Genomic DNA, 25,675 nt, shown 5'->3' with positions numbered 1-25,675 from the left:
AGACATGATAAGCCGCAGCCAGGGCAGTGATTATGCAAATCACACCTGGCATACTCTGTGGCTCACAACAAGCCATAGTGGCAGTGTTTAAGCCACGGTGGCTTGTTTTGATCGTGTGAACCAACCCATTGTATCTTTCTGCCAGAACTTCCTTCCAGCTGAATTTGGCTCTTGTGGATTAGCTCAGGAACTGAAGAAGCTCTCCAGCATCTTTAAAGAAAACACACCATTGGGGGCTTCCTATAGTATTTCCTGTACAGCTCCCTGTGAGGGATGAGTTCGACCCTCCAGATGTAGTCATACTTAGAGTAGAGCTTTTGAAATTAATGGGATTAAGTGAGCCATAACTAACTGAAGTCCTATTGATTTCAGTGGGTCTACTCTTAAGTATGACTAAATCCGGTTCTAACCCAGTGTTTTGTGTCTAGTACTTGGAAAGAAAAGTAAGAGAACAGTTTTGATTTTTTAAACCCTCTTTGACCAATTTTCCCCTGATGAAAATACAAAATAATTTTGACACAAAAACTAAAATGCACAAAAACAAAGCTTAACCCCACTTGATGGTGGTATTCAAACACAAACACACACAAGCCACACAACAGAGGGGAATTTGGTATGTTCTAAATTGTAATCAAAACACTGAGAAACCAAGGAACTGAGGCTGCAATCCTGCACCCACTATATATGAATGGTATGTGTGTTTGTGTGTAGGTATCGGGGGGGGGGGTGTACACACACACACATATGCCCTCTATATCTTGAAGGCTTGAGACTGAGAGCGGAAGCAAAAGAACCCCAGCAAGACAGAATAAAATCCCATTGCTTTCAATGTCTCCAGACCTCTGCCGAGCTCTGGAAGTTGGCTGAAATTGTTTGGTCTTACAGTGTTTCTGAAAAGGGCTCAGGTTTTGAGTTTGGTGAACTCCAATAACTGGGACAGGGCTCATTTAGAGCTCCCCTCTTTGCATCCTTAAATCTGATGCACAGATGGTATCCTCAAGATGGAGAGTATGCAATGCAATTAGAGTTAATGTGTTTTCATTCGATTTCTTTTGATTATGAACTGCGCGAGTGGGGGTGCCATCTCTCCCCCACACCATTTTTCAGATACACATCATAAAGCTAGAACGGAGTTGTTGCTTTATATGAGAGGACTGTGAATCGAGTTCTGTTTTTGCACATAACATTGTGGATTGATTTATGGTTTTATGTGATGTAATGTGATATGTAATGGTCAATTTCCCTCCCCCCACACACCCTTTCTGGTACAGCTATATAACCTGGAAGAGGTTCATGATCAGATAAGTGGCATGGCACGCTGTCCATACAGCCCCCAGCACAACTCCACAGCTCTCCTTGCTAGTACTGGCGAGTTATATGCAGCAACAGTAATGGACTTTCCAGGAAGAGATCCTGCCATTTATCGCAGCTTGGGGATTCTTCCTCCTCTCCGGACTGCACAGTACAACTCTAAGTGGCTCAATGGTGAGAACAGGGAAGATGCGTCATTTGTTTGAGTAAACATTGCTTTGAATTGCTTTGTTGTGAAGGAAATGCCTGCATTCATATCTGTCAGTGCTTCTGAAGGCTTTGTCCCTAATTTTTCCAGATTTGGGAAGAAATTCTTAAATGCTGAAGGTTTAAAGCTGACAATTCTAGATGGAATTGGGGGTTGGGGGAGAAGAAGAAGGAAGGTACAAAGGCAGTAAGAGTTAGAGTTTTAAGTATAAGAAGCAGGAATAGGGCTATAGCTCAGTGGTAGAGCGGACGCTTTGCTTGCAGAAGGTCCTAGGTCCAATTCCTGGCATCTTTAGCTAAAAAGATCATTGACACGTAGACTCTTCTCAGTCCTTGGACAATTGCTATAGCATATGCATCATTGTAGTGTTTGTTGTTGTTGTTGTTGTTGTTATTGTTGTAGCATATGGTACTTTACAGAGTTTCATGAGCAAAAAGAAAGAACAGGCCCTTGCCCCCAAGGAATTGGCAGCGTGGGGAGAGAGAAACAAAGAGGCTGTTCACACAACACGCTAACCACACTCAGTAGTTGAGTGTGGGTTGTTTTGAACTGTAGGTTGTTTGTTGAATCATGGGTTAGTGTGTGGTCTGAACACAGCACATTTTCCGCAGGGTGGTTATTGTGTTGTCTGAACGCAGCCAGGGTGGCTTGTTAACCATGCAGTGTGGCATGTTAACCACCCTCAACAACCCAACAACAAATCATCAGTTCTCAAGGTGGCTTGTTTGAGAAAATAAGCCATGCTAACACATTAACCCACCTGACCTTTCAACAAACAACCCACAGTTCAAAACAACCCACATGCAAGCACTGAGTATGGGTTAGTGTATAAGGGATGAATGGATGCAAATGCAGTTAGCCTTGCTTAGGCTTTCTTCACATGGAGCTTTTACCCTGCAATTGAGATTGCTCCTTCACAGAAGTTTGTGGACTCTTTACATGATGCCGTGACCCTCCAGGGCGTCTCCTGCACTAAATGCCCTTTGTTCTGTTTTTAAATAGATCACAGATAATGAGCTATCAAATTACCCTGTTGTGTTCCGCTTGAGTTCCCTCTGTGAAAAGAGGAAAAGCAGCAAGAAGAGGAGCGAGATCAATGAAAGATAATGGAAGACTCAGATACGGGGAGAGGGAGTGGGGAAAGGTAGCAGATGAAAAAGGGAGTCGTCGTGATCCTGCATTTAAAATGGAAGCAGAAAGCTCCATTTTAAATGCAGGACTTTAGGCTGGTGTAGAGATGCCCTTAAGTTTGGCTACAGTTTTGGATGAGGACTAAGGGGTTAAACAAAAGAATGTGCAGAATAGGTGGGCTTTGAGGAAGGATTTGAAGTGAAAAAGATGGATGGCCCCTTTCTTTGGGTGGGCTTTCCAGGTATTAAGTGTGGAGAGCAGACATCTATAGGGCAGCTGAGAGTAGAGGAGCAAAGGTTGCCTGCTGGGGATATTTTTAAAATGGTCTAAAATGGCTATTATACAGATAACCACTGTCAAATCTAGAGTAAAATAAAAACATTATTTTCCTGTCTTTTTTCCATCCTGTATTTCAGAACCAAATTTTGTGTCTTCCTATGACATTGGAAACTTCATCTATTTCTTCTTCCGAGAGAATGCAGTAGAACATGACTGTGGGAAAATAGTCTTTTCTCGAGCTGCTCGTGTTTGTAAGAACGACATTGGAGGCAGGTTTTTGCTGGAAGACACCTGGACCACCTTCATGAAAGCTCGCTTGAACTGCTCCCACCCTGGAGAAATTCCATTTTATTACAATGAATTACAGAGTACGTTCTTCCTGCCAGAGCTGGACTTAATCTACGGGATCTTTACCACTAATGTGTATGTAGTTTATGCAGTATTTTTATTTCTAGAATATTCAGAGTAAATTTGAGGACGAGGTCTGCTGCCTGTATGCCTCCTGGGACAGCCTTCCCCAACTCCCAGGATCCCCCAACCAGCATAGTAGTCCAACACATCTGGAGGGCACCAGGTTGGGAGGGTGTGTATTGCAGAAGAGTAGGCCATCCTGAAAACAGAACTGATACTGAAAGGTGTCTGAGATATAAGCTTTTTATATCCTCCACTTTCCACTTCTTCAAGGAGCTTTTGAGGCAATTAACAACTATTAATATCATAATGCACTTTTTTAAAAGTACGAACAACAGCAGTGGGTTCAAAATCGTCAACACAGTGGGGCATCAGTTTTATGCAGCAGAGGAGAGCATGACAAACCAAAGGTCCTGCAGAGCATGCCATTTTGATCAAGTGATGAAATGTCAACAAGGAGGGGACCCATGTGGGCCTTTCAAGGCAGGGAGTTGAGTTCCAGAGCCTGGGTGCTACAGTGCAGAAGGCCTTGTCGTGTGTCTCCACCAACTGAACAGCAGTTTCTGGGTGCATAGGATAGGTCCTTTGCTGTCCTAGCAAGACCTTCCTCAAAGATCTGAGTGGTCATACAGGAGAAGGTGGTCCTTTCAATACCCTGGTCCTAAACTGTTTAAAGGAGATGACAGCATCATTGGAGAGAGGGTCTGTGGCTCAGTGGCAGAGCACAGGCTTTGCACGCAGAAGGTCCCAGGTTCAATCCCTGCCATCCCCAGGTATGGCGGGAAAAATTCCTGCCTGAAGCCCTGTCAGAGTCAACAATACTGGGATAGATGAACCAGTGGTCTGACTCAGTATAAGGCACTTTCCTATGTTCCTAACTCAGAAAGAAACTGGAGGCCAATGCAGCTGATGTAAGTCAATTGTTTCCTGATTATGGTGGGAGCCCCAACGTTGGGGGCAGCGTGCTAGTTTCTGGGAGAAGGATTTTCTGATAGTGTTTGTTTCAGTTCTCTATTTAGTTTTATTTATGGTTAGCTAGAATGCAGGGGAGAAAATAAAAATGTGTGTGTTAATTCAAACAGAATTATGAATTGCATATTCGGGTGATCAACAGCATGTCTCAGAAAAATATGAGTAACCATTCAGAAGGGATCCAACCAAGCCTTGTCTCCTTTTTCATTGCCCTCCCTCCTTTCTAATAGGGTGAGTGATAACTTAATAAGCACCTAAAAAACTAGATGCTGTGCAAAAGGTAGAAATAAAGATGCCCTTCCCATGGGGTTATAAATCAAGCAGGGCTGTAAGCTGCCTATGTGGAAGACTACTTGGAAACTATTTAAGCAGCTCTGGGTTCCTTGGAGGGTGAATATAATCCTATCGGACGGGCATCATTATTTCTGCATTTTGCACAGTGCCCAGTTTTGTCGACACTTAAGTGATCACTCCCCTAAGTAACAAAATGGGCCCCCCTGCAGGTGGATTTTCTGGGCATACAATCAACAGGAGGTCAAAGGCAAGAGTAGGTCTCTACAGGAGGGAGGGACCACCGGTAGATGCAAGAAAACTGCATTTTTTAAGACCACCCCCTCCCCCCATGGCTCCAGTAAGAAATGGCACACGTACACTTGCTTATGTCTCTAGGGAGTATTCCTGGTAGCATTCAGGCACTACCCCTGGCTGGGGACAGGGGTGAGGTGGTTTAGACCGCAATGTAATTCAGGAGTAAGATTCTTGCTCTAAAGACCAGTAAATGGCAATTTCACCTAAACTGAAAGTGCTGTGCCACAGTCTACCAGCCTCTATTTATTACTCTTCTTAAAGGAAAGATAGTTCTGGTGTTTTATTCCATAAATTATGGAAATAAAGTGCTTTCATATAACCCACTCTGCACTGACAATCTTTTATCTTGCTTCAGCTAAACTTCTTATCAATATTTGTAAAAGGTCAAGTTTACTCTGTTTTTCCGCTGAGCTTGTTTTACTTGTGCTTGTATAACAGCGTTGGCTCGTCCCCTTATTGTGGCTCAACCCAAAGCTGTCTCGCTGAGCTCGGTATTGAATCGGCCTGCTGCTGTACTGCATGATGCCTTATTTTCCCCTGGCGGGTAGAGCCTTTGAATAAGTAGTCTGTCCAGAGCACTGATGATCTGAAACAAATGTTTATTTTATTTAAGAAACATACATGCTTGTCAGTCAAGAAGCATAGTGTTACTGCTGTGAGGTGACACCTGGAGTCCTCGGGCTTGAACTTAGCTGAAGCTAGACAATTTGTGAGCAACTTCAGAATGGCAGATTTAATTCTTACCATTTCCATACGTGGGCAATTATTGTAAGAAAATCCTTGCTGTGCTAAAGGGAGGAGTGTTTGGTTTCCTCCCTTTGGTTGCTTCGCTTCGCTTCTCCTCCCTCCACCCCCAAATAAGCAACTGGCAGACCACTTCCCTTTTCCTGCTTTCTCTCAAGGGCTAACTACACGTTCCACGTTAATATGTGTAATAGAGCCCTGCTACCTTTTTCTAAAGGCATCTGGAGGAGCTGTGGCTCAGTGACAGAACCCCTGCTTTGCATGCGGAAGGTGCCAGGTTCAGTCCCCTGGCCTCTGCAGGTAGGGCTACAAGAACTCCTGCCTGAAACCCTGCAGAGCCGCTTCCAGTCAGCACTACTGGGCTCGGTGGACCGGTGGTCTGACTCAGCATAAGGCAGCTCCCTACGCTCCTAGGTTTAGAATTAAAGCTGGTTCAGGAGAGGACGGAGAAGTGGAAGAGAGATCCCTGTTCCGCATCTGCCTCCCAGCAGCTCCCCACCCTCCGCAAAGGGCGTCTAAATGTGTGTATGCAAGGGACAGTGCTGTCGTGGGGGCAGCAAGAGGAGAGCACAAGTCGCCAAGTAAGTGGAGAAAAATGGAGGCGTATAGGTAAGCAGCAGTGAGATGGGGAGAGTGGTCATGTTCCCCCTTCCCCACCACTCCAGGAGGACTCCAAAAGCATCTCTACGCCAGCCTAAAATCCCTAATTTAAAACAGGGCTTTCTGCTTCCGTTTTAAATGCAGGATAATGACGGACTCCCTTTACACATGCTTCTTTCCCCCCCGTATCTGAGTCTTCCATATGTTTCATTATACAGCCACTAGATGGTGCTGTGGTCTAGCTCCTCTTATAGCGGCTTTTCCTCTTTTCCCGAGGGAGCTCAACTGCTGTAATTTGATAGCTCATTATCTCCGATCTTTTTGAAAATGGAGGCGTATAGGTAAGCAGCAGTGAGATGGGGAGAGTGGTCATATTCCCCCTTCCCCACCACTCCAGGAGGACTCCAAAAGCATCTCTACGCCAGCCTAAAATCCCTAATTTAAAACAGGGCTTTCTGCTTCCGTTTTAAATGCAGGATAATGACGGACTCCCTTTACACATGCTTCTTTCCCCCCCGTATCTGAGTCTTCCGTATGTTTCATTATACAGCCACTAGATGGTGCTGTGGTCTAGCTCCTCTTATAGCGGCTTTTCCTCTTTTCCCGAGGGAGCTCAACTGCTGTAATTTGATAGCTCATTATCTCTGATCTTTTTGAAAATGGAGGCGTATAGGTAAGCAGCAGTGAGATGGGGAGAGTGGTCATATTCCCCCTTCCCCACCACTCCAGGAGGACTCCAAAAGCATCTCTACGCCAGCCTAAAATCCCTAATTTAAAACAGGGCTTTCTGCTTCCGTTTTAAATGCAGGTTAATGACGGACTCCCTTTACACATGCTTCTTTTCCCCCCGTATCTGAGTCTTCCGTATGTTTCATTATACAGCCACTAGATGGTGCTGTGGTCTAGCTCCTCTTATAGCGGCTTTTCCTCTTTTCCCGAGGGAGCTCAACTGCTGTAATTTGATAGCTCATTATCTCCGATCTTTTTGAAAATGGAATAAAGGTAATTTATTGTGGGAGATGCCCCGGAGGTTGATGACGTTATCTAAAGGGCCTGCAAACTTCCATGAGTAATCAATCTCCGTAGCAGGATAAAAGCTCCGTGTGAAGAAGTCTCAAATCTTGCCTTGGCCAGAAACTCTCTAGACAGTCTTAAGCGAGCAATTACCCTCTCAGCTTCATCTGCATTGGGGAAATAATAGTTACCTCTTTTATCAGGGTTGTTGTGAGGATTGCAACAAGATAACATATGTGAAGTGCTTTGGACCTTCAGAAGCCCAATATAAACGTCTCTGTATTATCTCAGGGGTTCTGAGATTGTTGATACAATTATGAAGCATTTTGAAGATAAAAGGCTTAATGCAGGGATGGGCATAATGCAGGTCTGTCCTCCTGGACTTTCCATTCACCAGACAAAGTTAGTATCCTCCTGATCTTGTATTTTTTGTCTGCGGTTCTGGAAAAGTCTGAGTCAGTACACATGAAGCGCACTTTTATTCCCTCTATGGTGATATGAAAAGAATTATAGACATAAAGGGAAATTGTTGCATTTCATATTCAGGGTGCTTAAATTCTTTCTTTACTTTATCTTCTGTTTATCTTCTGTTTGTTCATATGCATGTGGTGTGTGTTTTTGTTTTTAAAGGAACAGCATAGCAGTTTCGGCTGTTTGCGTATTCAACATGACTGCAATAACTCAAGTCTTCAACGGGCCATTCAAGTACCAGGAGAATTCTCGCTCTGCCTGGCTGCCTTATCCCAACCCTAACCCTAATTTTCAGGTACTTAAAGGGAGAAAGAAGGTGCTTAACCATATGAATTGTCCTAAAACTATAATCATGTTTTTAGAAGCTAATAACATGGTGGGTAGATTATAGTGGGTTCCTGTCCCCCAGCCTGCATTACAGTTTTCATCTAATGATCGTGATGTTGAAGCTCCATCACAGGCTTAAGTTGCAGTTGGAAATTGGTAAGTCTTCAAATACTGGCTGGAGAGATGGTGTGCCCAATCACGCTTTGAGCCAATTGATAGAGATCATCTTAAACAATCGCTTGATCATCATGGGTAACATTCAGAAAGAAATTAATCTAGACTAGGTAATAAAACAGACCGCCACAGGCAATGTGGCCATGAAATGAATAAAACATGAGTAAGTCGAGCCATTCTTCCCACTAATGTGACTTGAGAGAGAATCTGTAGTGTGGTGTGAGAAATAAATTAATAAAAGACCTAAAAGAACCTGTGAGTCTCTAGGCAGACCTCCTTCCAAGCAGCTTCCTCTGCGGGCTGCTAATTCTGCTGTGTCTCTGCATCAGGAGTGATTAGATGAGATCCACTCATACCTGATATGGACAAGCTCCAGAACTGCCCAGCCTCAGAGGTCACCAACTGCATCTCTGTGTGAGTTGCTGTGTTAAAGTCAGGCCCAGAGAAGTGAGTCACGCATAGCAAGTGACCTCCTCTGAGGGTAGGTAACTTTACCACATCTCAGCTAGGGTGCTGTGGAGTGTGTGATCAGGGAGGGAAGATCTGAGCATCAAAAACTACTAGTTCGTATCGCTTCAATAGTTTAATTTATTCATTAACATTGGTGGCATTCTTTACTCTCACATCTTAAAAGTAAATATTTTCCCATGTAAGAATGAGGTGTGCCTCCAATTTTAACTCAGAACAATAGTGTACTATCAGAAGTTTGGGGAATTTTTTTAATCTTCTAAAAAGGTGTTTCTCAGAGTGGATATAGACATGCACCCAATGTGACAATTGGGACATATTTCTTTCTAATTGCAGTTGTGACTTCCATCCTTACCATGCATTCACATGCAGTGCACTCTAGAAGTGTATGTGCCACATTCTTGTTTCCCTACCTGATTTTCTCCATTGCTAAGGCCCTGCTTCCTTGTTTGCTTATTTATTTATTTATTACATTTATATCCCATCTTTCTTCCATTGTGGAACTCAAGGTGGCTACATGTGGTTCTCAGGTGGCCTCCCCTCCAAGCATTGACCAGACCCAGACCTGCTTAGCTTCAGCACGGTGCCTGCCCTCATGTGCCTTCAGACCATGCCCTGGAATTTACAGCAGAAGCTGGCCGTTCACAGCCTAGGTTGGCTTCTGCCTTGTGACATCATGAATTCCCACTCTCCCCAGAATAATTTTGCATCATTAAAAAAAATGTGGTTCTGGGGGTTTTTATTAAGCTGTTTTGTTATTTAAACAAGAACACACCTTTATGATTGCTTAAATGTAACCAAATAAGCCATTAGAAATAGAACTTTTGATTGCTTAGAATATAAGCAGCGCTTTTGAAAAGTATGTAAAAGGAGAACAGTCTGAGCCATTGGAGGAGGGGTAAAACTGGTGGCTGAATCAGGCAGGGAGTAGATGGAAGATACATGTGCCACAGGCATTGCAGAGACAGGGGAAGCTGGGCTCGCTTAATGGGAGGGAAAAACGACTACAATTCCTGCTTGTTAGACTCCTTCACATGCACCTTATATGGAAGGGATGGAAGATGCCTTTGCACAGACAGAGAAAAAGATGGCAGGTTAGGTGTGGTAAGCACATCTAAGAATTACCCTAAGCATCATTTTATACTCTTTTAAATTTGAGGGAATCCAGGTCATCCTTTTCTTAATCAGCCTGAAGGCTGGAACCCAGCAAATGACTGGGCATCCAGGCTGTTCTCATCACTATGGCAAGTTAGAACTTGGCAAGGAAATTTCTGTAAGAGTCCAGGCTTTTGTGTGAAGAAGCCATGCCCAGACAAGCGACCATGGAAGAGAGGAGGACCCAAGAAGAGAATGAGGAGCTTCTTGCTGCTGCTGCAACCAAACCATACAGCATCCTTCAAGCTCCTGCATCCTCTTTGTATATTTGGGATATATCTATATAGCTACAAAACACCCCTCCTCTTCTGTCATTTGATGCACCCCTTCATTGTAGTAGTCTCTACATTCATTTGGTTGGATGCTTGCAGAGGACGTGTGACTTCCTAATATGGAAAAGTATTTCTCATTGGAATACATCATACAGCTGGATGATCAGTCATCACTGCACACATTTATATAAGATCTAGCCTGGGGATTTTAATAGTTAAGGTTGGGGTATCATATATATTTTAGTTCTCCAAATCTTTTATTCTGTTAACACTGGCAAACTTATGCATTTTCAGTGTGGCACCATGGACCAAGGTTTGTATTTGAATCTGACAGAGAGAAATCTTCAAGATGCCCAGAAATTTATTTTGATGCATGAAGTGATCCAGCCTATCACACCAGTTCCTTACTTCATGGAGGACAACAGCCGTTTTTCCCATGTGGTGGTGGATGTGGTACAAGGCAAAGACATGCTTTTCCATATCATCTATTTGGCTACAGGTACATTCTTCAATGTATTTATTTCTAACACTTTTAGACTGCCCAATAACTAAATTTCTCTGGGCATTATACAGGTAAATTAAAAACATAAAATACAAAATCGCAATAAAACCATAATAATAAAATAACACAAAATAAAATCAGCAGCCAGGGAAAAACACTACAGCATATAATGAAACCAGAATAAGACCACCAGCAGAAATAAGACAGTGCAAAGATCTAGGACCACTAAAACAGTTCTTAACAGGCCAGGGAGGATCAAGAAGTCTTCACTTGGTGCTGAAAGTCCATAATATAGGTGCCAGGGGAGCTTCTTAGGGGTGGACATTCCACTAATGGGGTGCCACCAGTGAAAAGGCCCTTCCTCTTGTAGCCATCTGCTGCGCCTCATTTGGTGGAGGCTCCTGGAGAAGGGCCCCAATGATGATGCCAGAGTCTGAGTAGGTAGATATAGGAGGAGATGTTCTGTCATGTATCCTGGCTGTAAGCCAATTAGGCTCTAGGGGCTTTGAAATTCAAAACCACAACTTTGAATTGGGCCTGGAAAAGGGCTGGCAGTTAGTGCAGATGGCAAACTGTTGGCATAATGTGACTGTATTGGTCAGTCCCAGTTGACAGTCTAGTATGAAGTTAGGAACAGAGGAAGCTGCCTTATACTGAGTCAGACTGTTGGTCCATCTAGACCAGTATTGTCGACTCTCAGCAGCTCTCCAGGATTTCAGGCAGGAGGTTTTCCAGCCCTGGGATTTCCAGAACCTGGCATCTTCTGCATGCAAAGCAGGGGCTCTAGCACTGAACTACAGCCCCTCCCAGTTTGGGGCCAGCTGAAGTTTCCAGACCATTTTCAAAGGCAGCCTGGGAAATTCTGTTCTGTTTTTGAGAGCTCTGTGTGTGTGTGTGTGTGTGTGTGTGTGTGTGTGTGTGTGAGAGAGAGAGAGAGAGAGAGAGAGAGGAAAGTGGGGAGGGAGGGAGGGAGAGAGAGAAATACCTTATGGGGGAGTGTGTGAGAACTTGCAGGGCAGGGGAGCTGGTGGGCAAGGATGCCTTTGTGCTAGGGATGGGTATATGTGCAGTTCATCATATTTGGTTAAGGATTCTCTGCAATGCATTTACTCTCTGGCCTTGGGTATATCACTCCTGGGGAGGTGCTAAGCAGATGGAAGCAGGATACAGGGTTAAAACAACAGGGAATGTGACATGTTGATCTAGGAATGCAAGCAAAATTGTAATTTGACTGCAGTCCAAGTTCTACAACAAACTCATTGAAGGGCCTTGGGGATGTTACTTTCTCTAAGCCTTAGTTAAGTCTCTGTGTATGGGAATAAGATAGCAACCTACATCTCAGGGCTACTTGAAGGGCAAGCATTTTTATTTATTTGTTTCTTGCATTTTTAAACCACCCAATTACTCATGTTTTCTGGGTGGACTACAATACATTAAAAACATAAAATACAAACAATGAAAACAGCACATAATAAAACCTGCATCAAAGAGGAAAAATGCATAAACATTTAAGAGGAAAAAGCACATCAAATCAAGGTAAAACCAGGAGTAAAATAAAATAGTGCAAACATCTCAGAGCACGATGAAAAGTTCTTAAAATGCTTGGGAAAATAAAAAGGTATTCATCTGGCACCAGAAAGACTATAATATAGGTGCCAGGCGAGCCTCTCTGGGGAGGGCATTCCACAGATGGGGTGTCACCACCTCTCTCTTGTAGCCACCTGCCTCACCTCATTTGATGGAGGCGAGCCGCAGATGATGACCTAAGGATCTGGGTAGCATGCTGAAGATGTGAAGTATATGTATGGCCATGGCGTGCAGAAGATATCATGTGTCTCTACAGTAGACCTACCACTCTCGCAGTGCATTTTGGGAGTTTGTGCACTCTTCAGATAACCTAATTTGTACTAACGTTTGTCTATTTATTACATGTCTATAGCTCCCAATAGCCGAAGCTATTATATTACGTTACGTTTCTATACCGCCCAATAGCTGAAGCTATCCATGACTTCCCAACTGAAGCTTTGCAACCAGTCTGAGGATTGGGAAAGTTATTCCTTTGTATGGATTCATGCAGGTATCATTTATATGTGCTTCCTTTTGAGTACTTCAACAGAAAGAAAAAAATGAGAGAAGCATGTTTTACTTAACATTTACATTTTATTTGCAAAGCATTCTTACAGATTGGGAGTTGGGATGGGGAGGCCTTTGCTCTGTGATCAGACCTGTGCTCTGAGTGCCACCATATTCATCCTGAAGAGAGGGTCATCCATTTTGACAAAAAGTGTAGAAGGTTCCTGAGTAGAAGCCCTGAAAAGCCACTTTGATGCTCCAACACAGTTTCTAACTGAGAAGAAAATTCAGTACTTGGGGAACCAATGTCTCAGGCATCTTTGATAGACTGACCAATAAGGCAGGCCTAATCAGCTTCATGCAAATCAGCTAAACAGTTCCTAGTACAACTATTTTGTGTCCTGATTTGCAGAAATTAAAACCTTGTACAAGAACATACTTTCAGTGGAAGTTGCATTTTGCAGAGGGGGTGCTCTCGATTTCTAATGCACAAGCTTAGTTGTACAGCTGCTTGTATCAAAGAGCGTGGGTGCAGTATGCAGAGGGGGGAGAACTTGTAATCTTTTCACATAGCTGACAGTGATTAAAGCCACTTCCTTATGCTGTCCATCTTTTGTACCTCATAAAGTGAATTGGGACCAGTGGCTTGGATCCAAAGAACTGTGGGTGAAGTTCTGTCTCTGCAACGGGGCTTTCCCAGCTACTCATGCCTCCCAAAAGCCACTCCTTCCGGTTGGGGATTCCCCAGAAGGATGTGCAATGCAGCCTAGAAGGCTATATAAGGGGTGGCAGGAGTAGAAGTCATCAATTCCCCTTCACTTAAATAAGTGGCTTTTTGGATCCAAGCCAGTATGTCCCTGCATTTAGAAGAGAAACATAGAAATGAAAGAACTCCTTTGTTTCTTCCATTTAGCACCCACCCACCCCTCTCATTCCTGCTAACCTCACTGGGTTTCTGGAGAAGGAAATTAGTTACTCTGAAGCTGTGAATTTAAATTTTTTGACATACGTTTTGGAAGAGAGAGAGAGCACAACTTTATGACATTGCTTATGGCAGGAGAATGTAGATACATTTATCTTGCAAATTTTATATGTGTATCTCTGTGTTAAGAGAGTTCCTCAGGAATTGTTCTTTTGTTTTACCTTTTTACAATTGTGAAGTGTTTCATTCAAAATAACACAGTACTTAATTTTATTTGTTTGTTTGCTTCCCATTTTAATCCAGCTTTATGGCTTATGCAAACATTCCCCTCTTCCTACAAATCACTTAATCAAATGATATAAACATTACAGTTTAAAACAGATAATTTAAAACATGCATTAACCATTCATAAAATAACATCATAAAATGATGAGTTCGTAACTGGAGCAACATCACATTTTGTGCTGATACATAAAATAGAGTTTTTAAAAATATGTCAGGTTACAGCTTCATAGTGTTGATTTTGATTTTATCCTGCAGAGTTCTTCGCTTCCACACCAAATAACTTTTCAGTGGTTTTTTCCCCAACCTTCCAGTAGTGACAGATCCAGTACTTACGATGAAGAGTCTTGAATCTGTAGATCATGAATATTTAGCTCAAAATGTAAAATAGTATGAGAAGGAAATAAGTATGGAAAAACATGGATAAGAAATACAGCATGTACCAGAAAGATGCTAAGGCTGCAATCCTGTGCAAACTTGGGAGTAAGCCTCCCTGAAGACAGCAGGACTTAACTTCTGTGTAACTATGCATAGGCCTGCACAGTAAGAGGTGGAAAATACTTAGGTGTAAGTGGTCATCTTGAATACTTTCTGTGAGTTCTGACGATTCTAAGAGGCTAATATGGGACAAAACATTTCCTTCTATCCATTTTGATGTATAGCAGCAGTGAACTGCACAGTAAGTATTTAGTTGGAAAAGTGTGTTTGTAACAGAAGTATTTTCAGCAGCAAGGTTGTAATTTTGTGGATTTCTTTCAACTTGGTTGTTGTTAATTATAGACAGAGCTCAAGTGTTTTCAGTATTTATCATATATAAATGTTTTCAGTCCCTTCCATACTATAAGGGTATGTTTTTTGTTTAGAAGTGCTACACTGTCTTGGCACAGAATAACAGGAAACACAGTAGTATGCTGTTTACACTCTGGAGTGTTAGCATGAATCCCTCACAAGAATTTTTATACATAATTTTACAATAACCTCACAATATTACTTCAAATTCATAAAATCAGTATATTCATGATGTTGACATGAATCACTTTTCTGCTAGGAAGGGTGTATTTGCATGGAATTACTTCATATCTTTTGGACTGAAGATAATATAGCTGTAACGGCAGAAATGGATTCCTAAGAGCTAAGCATGAAATTGCTGTGTCATATCTCAGTGACAGATTTTAGGTAAAATGAGACAGGTTCCAGTTGTTCCATCTCCACACAGCCACAATTTTTTTTTTCCATCATCAATCTGCGTCTTGGGCTGTTTGCAGTTTCTGAGGCAGCCCAGCAGAATTCATCTCTATATGTTGGAATTACTGTGGCATATTGTGAAGGAATATCTGGATTGTACCTATTTAAGTTTATGTGCAAGTCTGGATAGGTAGAATAGAGCTGTTTCTAGTATGTGTGTGTGGTCTCTGGGCAGGAATTAAGAGCGAACTTTTTGCTGACAAAAGTTCTGGAAAGACCAACAACCAGTGGTTATTTCTGTCTGTCTCGTCTCTTTCCTTACTCACTCAACCACTTCCACTCCAAACAATCAAATTCAGTACAATGTAGGATTTTTTGAGAAAGAAGTGAAGTATCAAAAGTTCTTGCAGGGAGTGATCTGCTGTTTCTGCAGTCTCAAATTTTGCATTAAGTTTCATAGTAATTACTTTTGAAGTGGTTAGATAGTTGTCTTAGGTATATGTTCTTGCACATTAGTTCGCTGTTTCTGGAATTACAGTCTCTGTATCAGCCTTCTCCAACCTGGTGCCTCCAGATGTGTTGGATTGCAACTCCCAACATCTGGAGGGCACCAGATTGAAGAAGGCTGATCTATGTCTACCTATAATCTCCATGTTTCCATTTGAAACCAGTATTTACAGTAAACTGATAACTATGGGAGAAGTACATAAACTCAACACATGGTGAGACAACAGAATTGCTTTTGCTTGGTTCATCTTGGGCATATCTACACTACAGACTCAACCCGCCACTTTACTGAGGCTCCTGTTTCCGGATCCTTTGCAGGATTAAGATCGGCTCCTTTACACATGTTTTTTCTGGGGGTTTTCTTTCTCTTCCTTTCCTTATGTTCCATTACACAAGCAGTAATGGTGCCAGCATTATTATCTTTTCCGGCGCCGAGTGAAGACCTATCTCTTTTCCCAGGCATTTGGCAGCACGTTATGAGTTTTAATCTGTCTTGGATGGGTCTTCAGTTTTGATTGACAGTTCAAGGTTGTTCTTAGTTATATTTTGTTTGTGTATATTGTCTGTGTGCTTTTGTGTAAATGGCTTTTAAACTTTTTATATTGTATTTAATGTTTTAACTTCTGTAAACTGCCTAGAGAGCTTCGGCTATGGGGCGGTGTAGAAATGCAATAACTAATAGTAATAATAAATAGGTGGCACTGTGGTAGAGCAGAATTGCACAGTTACACTAGGCTTTATCCTGCCATTCACAAATATTACCAGATGTTCCTCATTAGACACCGCCCCCCCCCCCGGGCTAAAATGGTTGCAAACACAGGAGAGGCCCTGGAGGATGACAGTGTCGTGTAAAGGACCTGCAAGCCATCATGACTGAGGAATCACGAGCCCAGAATAAATGCTTCCTGTAGAAAGGCTCCTTATCTCCAAATGTTTCTGTTTTATTTACTGAACTTGTCTCTGCTTTATCTCATATTGCTTGTTTTGTATATTGTTGTTTTATTCTGAAGTTATGGTTTTCACTATTGTAAGCTGCCCTGAGTATTGAATATTCCTTAGAAGTGTGGGATATAGATTCCTATATAAATAAATAAATAAATAGTACACACATGTTTTGTAGATTGTGTCTGGAATCTGCCCAAGTCGTTCTGTGCACCCCAGGAGGCTCTGGACTTGTGCTCCTTTCACTTCAGTCCGTCCCCAGAGCAACATGGGACATCACCTTTGAAACTGGAGGAATACTTAAAAGCAGTTTGCAATATGGTGTAGCAGGAGGTGGTGTCTGCTGTTCAAAGAAAAAAGTCAAAAGTTCCATAGGGCACACAGAAGCCATTGGGCAAACTAAACTTCCTCTTTGGATCCTGGCTTATACAAGCTGACAATAAATGCTACTCTGAACTTAATTCAGAAAATGACCATTGTTACTATAGGCATAATACATACACCAGGTGTCTGCATCCCAGCTCATGTCTCCTGTCCACCTCATAGCAGTAAGAATTATGGAAGATCACACTGTAAACTGTTTTGCTTGGTGTGCCTCACTAGCAAGTTGGACTGGGAAGTGAGTGGGGGAATTTTTCCACTCACTTGCACTACTTTGCTCTCTTCCCAGCAGATGCCCCGCAGATGCCCCTTCCACTTCTCTTCACCCTAGGGACTGGTCTATACTCCTCGATCACTCTCTTCTCTTTCAAGTAGGAGCTTTTGTGTTCTTCTAGCTCAACCTTCCTCCTTTCTTTCTTAACCTCTGCTTCTGCCTTTTATTTAAGATGGGGATGGTGAACGTCCAGCCTGTGGGCCTTATCTGGCCCACCAGCTTCTTCCCCAGGCTTTGCTCCCTTCCCTCATCAAGGAAAAGCTCTTACCTCCGTTCAGCAGCTGATCAGAGATGAGAGCTTTTCCCTCCTGTGCAATGAAAAAGCAAGCCTTTGTCACTGTGCAGTAGGGAAAAGTTCTGTGATCAACTGCTGAGGATGATGGGGTTGTAGTCCAACACATCTGGAGGGCACCAAGTTGTGGAAGGCAGATGTAAAGGGTCCCTTAAATCTGGGGGGGGGGCATTTTTAGCCCAAGGGCTGAATTCCAATCTGGGAAAGGTCTGAGGCTTCCATCTGTGGGTGTGGGTGGGACAAAATGTGATTACTACTGATTTTAAGCCTACTCAGAAGTAAGCAGGACAAGGCCTTTTGCATGCCTATTCAGATGTACGCAGGGCTTGATCATTCAGCAGCACTTTTAAATAGCATCCCAAAGACCAAGACTCTCCATGTCTACTCACAAGTAAGCAAGGATAGGCTGGGGAAGGCTGCTTTACACATTAACAGAGCCATAGGGAGCCATTTTTCCATAAGTGGTTCCTGCACAGGTGGGGGAAATGCATAAATGACCTAACCAAGTGGGCAGGGCCAGATCTTATGGTTCTTTTCTATGAATCAACACCCTCCCTCTCCCAAAGGCTGCTGACTCTATGGGTGGAAAAGTGCAATCAGTCCCAGTCACATGGGAGCCACTCATGGAACATAGGAGCCCACATGGCTTAGGGTAATGTGCAAAGGGCCCTTAAACGTATCCTGTATCTGTGGTTGGCAACATGAGGCTAACAGCCGTCCATCTATCTTGCCAAAGCCCATTATTTGTGGAAAGAAGCTTTGTTTTCGAGGAAGACCTCATTGAGACAGATATAGTCAGGGCCAGAAATATTGGAACAAGGATAACTGTTTTGGCAGTTGGCCTCTGTACACCACCACATTGAAGTTGAAAGGAAACACACCTTTCAAGTCCTGAGCGAAGTCAGGACTTTCAGCTGTAATTCAAGGGCTTTGACAAAAGTGGGGCACTACCCATTCAGGAAGTACAGCCAGTGGCATACACCCCCCCCCCAATCGTTGGTGGCTCATAAGTAATGGAACAAACCATCATTTCAAACTGAAGGATCGCCTTTAATACCTGGATGAAAATCCTTTGCAGTCAATGACTGCCTGAAGTGTGGAACCCATGGAGATGACCAAATGCTGAGTTTCCTCCCTCGAGATGCTTTGCCAGGCCTTTACTGCAGCTGCCTTCAGCTGCTGCTTGTTTGTGGGTTTTTCTGCCTTCAGTCTTGTCTTCAGTAAGTGAAAAGCATGCTCTATCAGGTGGAGATCAGGTGACTGACTTGGCCATTGAAGAACATCCCACTTCTTTGCCTGGAGAAACTCTTGGGTAGCTTTTGCTGTATGTTTTGGGTCATTATCCATCTGCAAGATGAAGCGGCGTCCTATCAGTTTGGCAGCATTCGGCTGAATCTGAGCAGAAAGTATAGCCCTGTACACTTCAGAATTCATCCTGCTGCTTTTATCAGTAGTCAGGTCATCAGTACACACCAGTGACCCGGTTCCATTGGCAGCCATACATGCCCATGCCATAACACTGCCACCATGCCACCATGTTTGACAGATGATGTGGCGTGCTTTGGATCATGAGCTGTTCCTTTCCTTCTCCATACTTTTCTCCTCCCATTATTCTGGTACAAGTTAATCTTGATTTCATCAGTCCAAAGAATCTTATTCCAGAACTGGGCAGCCTTTTTTAAATGTTTGCTGGCAAAGGCTAATCTGGCCTGTCTGTTCTTGAGCGTTACCAGTGGTTTGCACCTTGTTGTGAAGCCTCTGTATTTACATTCATAAAGCCGTCTCTTGTCTTGACTGTAGATGTTGACAATGACATGCCTACCTCCTCAAGAGCGTTCTTGACCTGGCTAGATGTTGTGAAATGGTTCCTCTTCACCATGAGCAGCATTCTGCAGTCATCCCCTTTAGTTGTCTTCCGTGGTCTTCCAGGCCTTTTGCTGTTGCTGAGCTTGCCAGTTAATTCCTTCTTTTTCAGGATGTTCCAAACTGTTGTGTTAGCCACTCCCACTGTTTTTGCTATCTCTCTGATGGGTTTATGTTGTTTCCTCAGCCTAATGATGGCCTCCTTCACTCGCATGGACACCTCTTTGGACCTCATAGCTACCAAATGCAAATGTAACACTCAGAACCACCTCCAGGCCTTTTATGAGCTTGATTGATCATGGGGTACCCAGGAAACAGGCCACACCTGGCCATGCAGCTGCTTGTCAGCCATTCGTTCCATTACTTATGAGCCACCAACGATGGGTGTGTGTGTATGCCACTGGCTGTACTTCCTGAATGGTTAGTGGCCCACTTTTGTCAACCCCCTTGAATTACAGCTGAAAGTCCTGACTTCGCTCCCATCTGGATGTGTTTCCTTTCCACTTCAATGTGGTGGTATACAGAGGCCAACTGCCAAAACAGTTATCCTTGTTCCAATATTTCTGGCCCTGACTGTATAACTTGTGGTCATGGTATTGGATGCATTTGCCTTACCTTTACCTATTATATAGGGCTTGTATAAAGGAGCCCACCTCCAGTGCTGTAGAAGGGCAGTATCAAATAGTACCCTTGGGACCAAGGAGCCCCCCTGCCCCCAATGGTTTCCTACACCAAATACACTTTTCAGAAGGCTGTCAGAAGCAAAGGCTTCTGGAGAATCTGTAACGTGCTACCTGATCTAGGTTTTCCCCCTTGAAAGTTTCATAGCATGTACGATAACGGTATGATTTTGGGGAGGTAAGCAGATGCTGACTCCAACCCAGGTAGCCATGTCCCTTTTAGAAAATGTCATGTGTCCTGCTGGTGGAACTAGGCAAACACTAATCTTGGCTCATTGATTCTTTTGGTCTTTGTTGGTTTGTTTTGATTTGAGGGAGGAGTCTTTTTTGAATATTTTTTTTAATGTACAGGTGCAGTTCTGTAAAAGACATGTCTAAGGAAGACATTCAGGGGAATGTGAAAAAATAACTAATTATCCTGTTTGGTGTAGTATAAGCATTTGGACAGCATGACAAGTAATTGTCAAAATACTTGGTTCTGGAAATGTATGGCTGACTGTCTCACGGCATCCTTTAGATGGAATTGAAACCCTGCATTCTAAATTGCACAAAAGAAAGTCCAATGAATTATCACTTAGCATAGTGCCCTTTCTTGTCTCTGAGGAGTTTGCAAATGAATTTAATTATCTGCACAATTTTGAAGCCTCTGTGCTCTTAATGGATCATCAATCTTCAGCACTGACAGAACAGACACGGCATCTGTTTCTCTCAAGACTTGGAATCGCACGTTGGTGGCAAACGCAAACCTGGGAACTTGGGCAAACCCCTTCTCCAGGTGCAAAGTAGGGATGGGGAGGCATGATTTGCAATGGCAAAGCAGTGAGCAGGTGGGCAGTGCATAAGTCTCCCTCTGCCCACTACTTCTCCAGAACAACCCCCCACCAGCCACTCTCCTGTCCTCCCCCCTGCCCTCCCACCCCAGAACTCCCAGATGCATGTTTGTTGGGCTAACTGGGGAAAGACATCTGGGGTGGTAAAAGGACTGATCATCCCCTTCATGCCTGCCATGTCTTGGCTGCAAATTCCACTCCCCCTTCGTTTGCTGGATGTAACTGCAGAAGGAAAGAAATTAACTGCAGTATTTCACATTTGTTCTTTCTAAGGGACTATTACTATCTGAAATACTGTAGGTGTTTAGTTTAACTTGTTGCAACAGCCGTACAGAGGCAATGCCAAAATGATTCCTTTCCCCATCAGTTTTCATCTCTATGACAGCATAAGAGAAGACTTTCAGAATTGTTTCTTTAGAAGATTAGTCACTAAGATTCAGTGCGTGCTTAGGATGCAGTTTATCATGTGTACGTGTGAAGATCCACAAAAGATCGCAGTGGGCAAGGGAGCTGGATGAAGCAGTGAAGGGATGGGAGGGATAGAAACGTTGGTCTGGAGAGAATGGTGCACTTCCACACGCAGAAAGTGTCCTCTGCTGTTCAGAGCAGCGTTGTGTGGGAAAAGTGCAACTGAATCCAGGTATTGAGTTCACTTTCCACAAGAGCATGAGAACACGGTTATAGGTCCTACCCATTCTAGCATTGTGTGAATTCATTTGCTAGTCCTTGTGCGGGCATTTGCAAAGGAGCACCTATTTTCCTTCCATTCAGTTCTTCAGAATAAGCTACAGATGGGCAGAACTGGTCCCCTTACTTCCTCTGAATGTTTTGCTGTTACGTTTTAAGGGTCATATCCATGGAAACTATAGAGTCTCTCAGATATTTGGGAAGTTCCTGAACTTCTGCATGTGCATTTCCCCCCTCCCTGCTGATTTGTGTAATGACTTGTACATCCAACTACTATTGTTATTTATTATTTATTACATTTCTTTACCACCCCATAGCCAAAGCTCTTTGGGTTGTTTACAAAGAATAAAAACATAAAAATATCACAAGGCTAAAAGATATGACACCGGAAGATGAGCCCCTCAGGTCGGAAGGTGTCCAATATACTACTGGGGAAGAGCAGAGGGTATTGCCAAGTAGCGCCAGAAAGAGTGAAGCGGCTGGGCCAAAGCCGAAAGGACACTCAGCTGTGGATGTGTCTGGCGGTGAAAAGAAAGTCCGATGCTGTAAAGAACAATATTGTTTAGGAACCTGGAATTTAAGGTCAATAAATCAAGGTAAGCTGGAGGTGGTCAAACATGAGATGGCAAGATTGAACATGGACATCTTGGGAATCAGCGAACTAAAATGGACAAGCATGGGCGAATTTAATTCAGGTGACCATCATATCTACTACTGTGGGCAAGAATCCCTTAGAAGAAATGGAGTAGCACTCATAGTCAACAAAAGGGTGGGAAAAGCAATACTGGGGTACAATCTCAAAAACAATAGAATGATCTCAGTACGAATCCAAGGCAAACCATTCAACATCACAGTAATTCACGTCTATGCCCCAACCACTGAGGCCGAAGAAGCTGAGGTTGATGGGTTCTATGAAGACCTACAACACCTTCTAGAACTAACACCAAAAACAGATGTCCTCTTCATCATAGGGGATTGGAATGCTAAAGTAGGAAGTCAAGAAATCACGGGGATAACAGGCAAGCATGGCCTTGGTGTACAAAATGAAGCAGGACAAAGGCTAATAGAGTTTTGCCAAGAGAACACGCTGATCATAGCAAACACTCTTTTCCAACAGCACAAGAGGTGACTCTACACATGGATATCACCAGATGGTCAATACTGAAATCAGATTGATTATGTCCTTTGCAGCCAAAGATGGAGAAGCTCCATACAGTCAGTAAAAACAAGACCTGGAGCTGACTGTGGCTCAGATCATGAGCTGCTTCTTGCAAAATTTCGGCTTAAATTGAAGAACGTAGGGAAAACCACTAAACCACTCAGGTATGACCTAAATCATATCCCTTATGAATATACAGTGGAGGTGAGGAATAGATTGAAGGGATTAGACCTGATAGACAGAGTGCCTGAGGAACTATGGACGGAGGTCCATAACATTGTTCAGGAGGCAGCAACTAAATCCATCCCAAAGAAAAAGAAATGCAAGAAAGCAAAGTGGACAATGAACAATGCAAAGGAATTGAGGAAAACAATAGAATGGGAAGGACTAGAGATCTTTTCAAGAAAATCTGAGATCTCAAGGGGACGTTTTGTGCAAAGACGGGCATGATAAAGGACAAAGAAGGCAGGGACCTAACAGAAGCAAATGAGATTAAGAAGAGGTGGAAAGAATACACAGAAGAACTATACAGGAAAGATCTGAATGTCCCTGATAGCCATGAGAGTGCAGTCACTGAACTTGAGCTGGACATCCTCGAGAGTGAAGTCAAGTGGGCCTTAGGAAGCATTAGTAACAACAAAGCTAGCGGAGAGGACAGTATTGCAGCTGAGCTATTTAAAATCCTAAAAGATGATGCTGTTAAAGTGCTGCACTCAATATGCCAACACATTTGGAACACTCAACAGTGGCCACAAGACTGGAAAAGGTCAGTTTACATTCCAATTCCAAAGAAGGGCAATGCCAAAGAGTGCTCAAACTACCGTACAATTGCACTCATTTCACATGCCGGCAAGGTTATGCTCAAAATCCTACAAGCTAGGCTTCAGCAATATGTGAACCGAGAACTACCGGAAGTACAAGCTGGGTTCCAAAGAGGCAGAGGAACTAGAGATCAAATCGCCAACATTCGCTGGATCATGGAGAAAGCAAGAGAATTCCAGAAAAGCATCTATTTCTGCTTCATTGACTATGCTAAAGCCTTTGATTGTGTGGATCACAACAAACTGTGGCAAATTCTTAAAGAGATGGGAGTACCAGACCACCTTTCCTGTCTCCTGAGAAACCTGTACGAGGGTCAAGAAGCAACAGTAAGAACCGGACATGGAACAACCGATTGGTTCCAAATTGGGAAAGGAGTACGACAAGGCTGCATATTGTCACCCTGCTTATTTAACTTATATACAGAGTACTTCATGAGAAACGCCAGGTTGGATGAATCACAGGTCGGAATTAAGATTGCTAGGAGAATTATCAACAACCTCAGATACGTAGACGATACCACCTTAATCTAAAGAGCCTCTTGTTGAGGGTGAAAGTGGAGAGTGCAAAAGTTGGTTTGAAACTCGACATTAAAAAAACGAAGATCATGGCATCTGGCCCCATCACTTCCTGGCATATAGAAGGGGAAGAAATGGAAGCTGTGACAGATTTTATTTTCTTGGGCTCCAAGATCACCACAGACGGTGACTGTAGCCATGAAATTAAAAGACGCTTGCTCCTTGGGAGGAAAGCTATGGCAAACCTAGACAGCATAGTAAGAAGCAGAGACATCACCTTGCTGACAAAGGTCCGTATAATCAAAGTGATGGTTTTCCCAGTAGTAATGTATGGCTGTGAGAGCTGGACTATAAGGAAGGCTGAGCGCCAAAGAATTGATGCTTTCGAACTGTGGTGCTGGAGAAGACTCTTACGAGTCCCCTGGACTGCAAGGAGGTCAAATCAGTCAATTCTAAAGGAAATCAACCCTGACTGCTCACTGGAAGGACAGATACTGAAGCTGAAGCTCAAATATTTTGGCCACCTAATGCGAAGAGAAAACTCCCTGGAAAAGACCCTGATGCTGGGAAAGATTGAAGGCAAAAGGAGAAGGGGACAGCAGGGGATGAGATGGCTAGATAGTATCACCGATGCAATGAATATGGACTTGAGCACACTCCGGGAGAGAGCGGAGGACAGGAAGGCCTGGCGTGCTATGGTCCATGGGGTCATGAAGAGTCGGACACGGCTTAACGACTGAACAACAACAACAAATACAGAGGTTAAAAGCCATTTACATAAAAAAAAACACATGAACAGGCAGTATACACAAAGAAAACATATATCTAAAAACAACTTCAAGCAATCAACCCTAACCATAAGACAAATCCAGGATCGATTTTAAAAAGTCCTGGAGGTGGATAAATCAGCCCTAGTTGCATACCATCTAGCTCCCTTGCAAAGAATGGTGGTGAAACTGCAAGCTTCTTTGCTTAGAGAGCTGAAATTGATTAGTTGCAAATTTCACATCTCCCTTGAAGGAGCTTCTGGAACTATGTATAGTTAACCACTCCCCACAGTTGCATGCTTGCACTTGTGACATCCTCACCCTACAAACTTCACTCTTGCTAACTCCAGACAGTTTTGATGGGATGTGTGGTGGTGGACAATAGCGAAGGCCACTTTAATTGCAGACAGACTTGTACTTCAGAACTGGAAATCTACACTGTCTGTTTCCATTGATCTGTGGAGGAAGGATGATCAGATCTAGCCTTATGTGAGCATGTCATACTCATTAGAAGTCAACAAGAAGATATTTGCCATGTTGTTTGCATGGTATATATCAGTCTTCCCGAACCTGGCATCCTCCAGATGTTTTGGACTACAACTTCCAGCATTCCCAAGCCAGTATAGCTGGCTGGGGAGTACTGGAAGTTGTAGTCCAACACACCTGGAGGATGCCAGGTTGGGGAAGGCTGGTGTATGTGAACACTGTTTACTGAATTGGGCCTAAATGGCTGACTTAGCATCAGCTTACTAGGAAACAGCAGGTAATGGGAAAAAACATCTATGTTTAGATATCCCAGGACATCTATGTTTGCCATCCATCCTGCTCTCCATTTTTAGAAAGGATGTGCTGATCTTCCAGCTTCTC

General features: G+C 43.3%; 1 protein-coding gene across 1 annotated transcript in view; it reads left to right on the top strand.

Annotated features, from left to right (window-relative positions):
• SEMA5A (semaphorin 5A) overlaps positions 1–25,675 on the top strand; it is a 224,994-nt gene that overhangs the window by 129,673 nt on the left and 69,646 nt on the right. Inside the window, exons 7-10 of the mRNA XM_084850685.1 lie at positions 1,272–1,485; positions 3,067–3,352; positions 7,889–8,024; positions 10,420–10,624. Of these exons, the coding sequence (XP_084706811.1) occupies positions 1,272–1,485; positions 3,067–3,352; positions 7,889–8,024; positions 10,420–10,624 (841 nt within the window). The remainder of the gene's footprint in view (positions 1–1,271; positions 1,486–3,066; positions 3,353–7,888; positions 8,025–10,419; positions 10,625–25,675) is intronic.

This window comes from Heloderma suspectum, chromosome 4 (genome assembly GCF_057233095.1).
Source record: "Heloderma suspectum isolate Gila_16-S chromosome 4, 16-S_ref, whole genome shotgun sequence".
Taxonomy (NCBI): Eukaryota; Metazoa; Chordata; class Lepidosauria; order Squamata; family Helodermatidae; genus Heloderma; species Heloderma suspectum.
Note: the sequence above shows the minus strand (reverse complement) of the source record. Positions and strands in the feature narration are given on the sequence as shown.